The 3661-nt window shown below is 33.9% G+C and overlaps 1 protein-coding gene across 1 annotated transcript in view; it reads right to left on the bottom strand.

Moving 5' to 3' along the window:
- The window catches only part of prkg1a (protein kinase cGMP-dependent 1a), a 55569-nt gene that overhangs the window by 3915 nt on the left and 47993 nt on the right, over positions 1-3661 (bottom strand). Inside the window, exons 11-14 of the mRNA XM_016273290.1 lie at positions 2271-2367; positions 1913-2052; positions 851-940; positions 611-752 (exon numbers count right to left, since the gene is read on the bottom strand). Of these exons, the coding sequence (XP_016128776.1) occupies positions 611-752; positions 851-940; positions 1913-2052; positions 2271-2367 (469 nt within the window). The remainder of the gene's footprint in view (positions 1-610; positions 753-850; positions 941-1912; positions 2053-2270; positions 2368-3661) is intronic.

Genomic DNA, 3661 nt, shown 5'->3' with positions numbered 1-3661 from the left:
TTTTTTTTTTTTGAAATAGCCTTTGTGCACAGCCAGCCTGTACTCTTCTAGGTTAAAAAAAACTGTCATCCATACAATGCGTTGCACAAATTCGAACATCTGGGTTGTGCTGTTCTGTTGTAAATAAATCTTAACCAATGATTCCTAATTGCATCTACTTTCGGAAGGCCAAATAAAGTGCTTTTGCTTTCGCACTGAAACACAGCATCTCCCTGACATGGCTGCATCAACACTACTGCTGTTCCTGAAACCACGCCTTCTTTCTTTGCGTGCACATTTGAGCGGCATTATGCTAATATTTCCACATAGTGACGTAGACATGTGGGGGCGTGTTAGAATGAGCCATTTTAGGTAGGCGTGGTTGACTCCTTGCAACTTTACAGATCTTCTTTATGCACCAAGAGCTTGTAACACTTCAAAGAGAAAGGAAAACTTGAAATCGCATCATATGACCCCTTTAAGTGTAGCTTCAGTCTCCAGTCTTGAGGTACTGAACAATAAAGCAGCACAATGTTGTTGGTGACTGCAGGTTATTATTGTCTTTTTATCCTCATGAAACTACTAGAGGGCGAGTAGTGGGTGTCCATATTTGATAGCGTCCTGTCCTCACCAGTTTGGCGTAGCCTCTGTGGTCTAGTATCAGGTTCTCTGGTTTGAGGTCTCTGTATATGATGCCTTTGGAATGCAGGTAAGCGAATGCCTCCACCACACATGCCGTGTAAAAGCGTGTAGTTGAATCGTCAAAGTTGCCCCTGTGATTAGGAAAGAAACAGGACTATTGTGTTGTTGAAACTCAGACAGCAACTGTACGAAAAAAAACATTGATCAAGAGTGAATTGACAGGTCTTACCTGTCTCTGAGAATAGTCCACAGTTCTCCACCTAAACACGCTTCCATCAGCATATAGAGGTATTTACTGTCCTTAAACGTCCTATAGAGTCTAAAAAACAAGAGGAACACAGTCAGAATCCCATTCTACAAATTCAAGATTTGAAGTAGTTTCACATGTTGTCAAATTTCTGATGTCAAAGCAAAAACTACCGACATTACACTTGACTAAACCCTCTAAGTCTCTGCAGTTGTGGATCACACTTGGTACATTAACGAAGTGAATGATGCCTTGAAATGTAACTTTTTTTCAGGAAAATCAATCTTATATATTTTTGTTCAATAACATTTTTTAATTATTTTTTAGAATTTTGGGGATATTTTATGATACTATGCAATATTCAATATGCAATATTCCCTCTTTTTTTCATATTTTCTATTCATTTCCTATGTCTGTCATTTTTTACCATGAAGGTATCAAGTGTGACTTTTTATTTTACTAGCCTTTAACATATCCAAATCATGTCCATGATTTTTTTTGTGTGTTCAAATAGCTAATGTGACAAAAGTCACCAAGTTTCATCCCATTCCGATGAAGTAAAAAAAACTATTTCCACTCATTTCTTGTTTTGAAAGGTACATTTTTTTATCGGTCAAAAGTGACAGAAGAGGTTCAAAGGGACAGGGTTGTTATCATTGATTAAAATTAAACCATAAAAATGTAATTACTTGTAAAATAAAATATTGACATTTTTTTAAACTTTTATTTTATTTCAGCTAGTGTCCAAAGCAACATTTCAAATTTTCGTTTAAAGTTGAAGTACTAAAATAACCAAAATAAACTAAAACCACAAACTTCAAAACTAAATAGACATATTTATAAAATAAAAATAATAATATAAATGATAAAAGCTCAACAAAATTCCTCAAACTTTAGCATGTAAAATTAAAACAGAAAATATAAAAATTAAATATAATTCAAAATATAACAAAAATTATAACGGTATATCAATGACACTGAAATAATACTGGATATCAATCACTGAAGGGTAATGTAGTAGTAGGTGCTCGTCACTGGAGGTACCTGACAATAAAATCGGAATGTGCCTCCTGCATGATCAGTTTCTCAGAGCGGATGTGCTCCTGCTGTCTCGTGTCCACAATGTGGCGCTTCTTTAGGATCTTCATCGCAAATGTCTTCATCTCATCACTCTTGAGCTGCACCTGAGAACAAAACAAGGGGAGATAAAACTATTACTTCAACTTTTTGTGTATCATCTCACGCACACACAAAAAATCATATCCGAATAAATGACTATAATATAACTACTATTGAAATACACAATATGATCCAAAATCCATGATGACATCAAAATTTTGAGAAAAATGCACGCTTTTACATAAAACAAATATTGCACTGAAAACATGACGTTTGATGTTACCAGTTCAACACGTCCAAATCCTCCAACGCCAAGAGTGTCGATGATGTTGAAGTCAGACAGGTTTAGGTTGGAGAAGAATGCATTCTCTGCCTCGTATCTGCATTTCAAAGAACAGAAAAGAGTGGAGGATGAATATATTCCCTTTGTCTATATAGTGGGGCAACCCGGATCTTGATAAGCAAATCAAAACTCAAATCTCATGAAATTTTCATCACCCTTTGTCTAGATCACAGCTCTGTACAAGCAAGATATATTCTGAAGCTTCAAAAGGTGCATTCTGGGATGCTTTTTAAACAGTCACTTGTCACATGTTACTTTTCCTTCACTAGCCTGTTATTAATATTATTTGTATTAGTTGTATTATGTACTAGTCATTATATACTAGTCATCGTCATATACGCCATAGGTTTTTTTTACTGTTATGTACTGTACATCCCCAAAAGTGGGCTAAATTGCAGAAAGTTTGGGGGAAATTGTTATACACAATAATATTATGTAGTAAATTCAGGGGCGGATTTAGTGATTTGGGAGCCCCAGGCAAAATACAGGAATGGGGCCCTATACAATTTCACACATTTACAACCTTGAGGTTTCTTTCACCGTTGCTCGCTGCTGCACGACCGTGTCCCATAGCTGTGTCCAATCTTTTAGATTTTTCATGTACATGTTATAAATAAAGGATTTATTTAATGTTGTAAATCCCTTGTTCACATTTAAACCGGTTATAATAGTATTAGAGTAGGTTGGACACTAGGTGGTGCGTTGGGGTAATTTTCACTATGCAATTGTCTACACAACGCAAGGCTGTCTAATTCTAAACTTTAAAATATACATTTATTTTTATTTATTTTAATTGCACATTTAAATTAAACTGAAAGAAATTATACATTTACATGCTTAAGGATTATTTCAACCAAACATGAAGTGTGCCTGTGTGGAAAGTGTCCTTCTTGGGTCTTTCACAAAAACGAGTGAGTGCCATTTAAAAAAAATTAAATAGGCCCTATATAATATGCACTGTTGCTTAGTATTAAAATTATAGCTTCAGATGCATGCTATCTGTAGGGCCCTATGAAATCCGTTTTATTTTTCCCAAATTAGCCTAAGTTTAATTTTTTCATAATTTTTGTATTCAGTTTTTTTTGTTGTTTTTTTAATTTTTCATTTTTTTTGTTGAAAAAAATGTTTTTGTAAAAAAAAAAAAAATCTGGATGATTATATTAAATTTTAACAAAAAACATGTCTAATTAAAACAACTTAATTTATTAATTTGTATACAATAATAGGGCCCTATGAAATTTAATTTAATTTACTTATTTTTTTAGAAATTCTGTGTGCATTTAAATTTTTCTGGTAATCAAATGAAGGCGAAAACATGAATCTATCTTTTA

Source organism: Sinocyclocheilus grahami, unplaced genomic scaffold (genome assembly GCF_001515645.1).
Source record: "Sinocyclocheilus grahami isolate Dianchi unplaced genomic scaffold, SAMN03320097.WGS_v1.1 scaffold77.1, whole genome shotgun sequence".
Lineage (NCBI taxonomy): Eukaryota > Metazoa > Chordata > Actinopteri > Cypriniformes > Cyprinidae > Sinocyclocheilus > Sinocyclocheilus grahami.
Note: the sequence above shows the minus strand (reverse complement) of the source record. Positions and strands in the feature narration are given on the sequence as shown.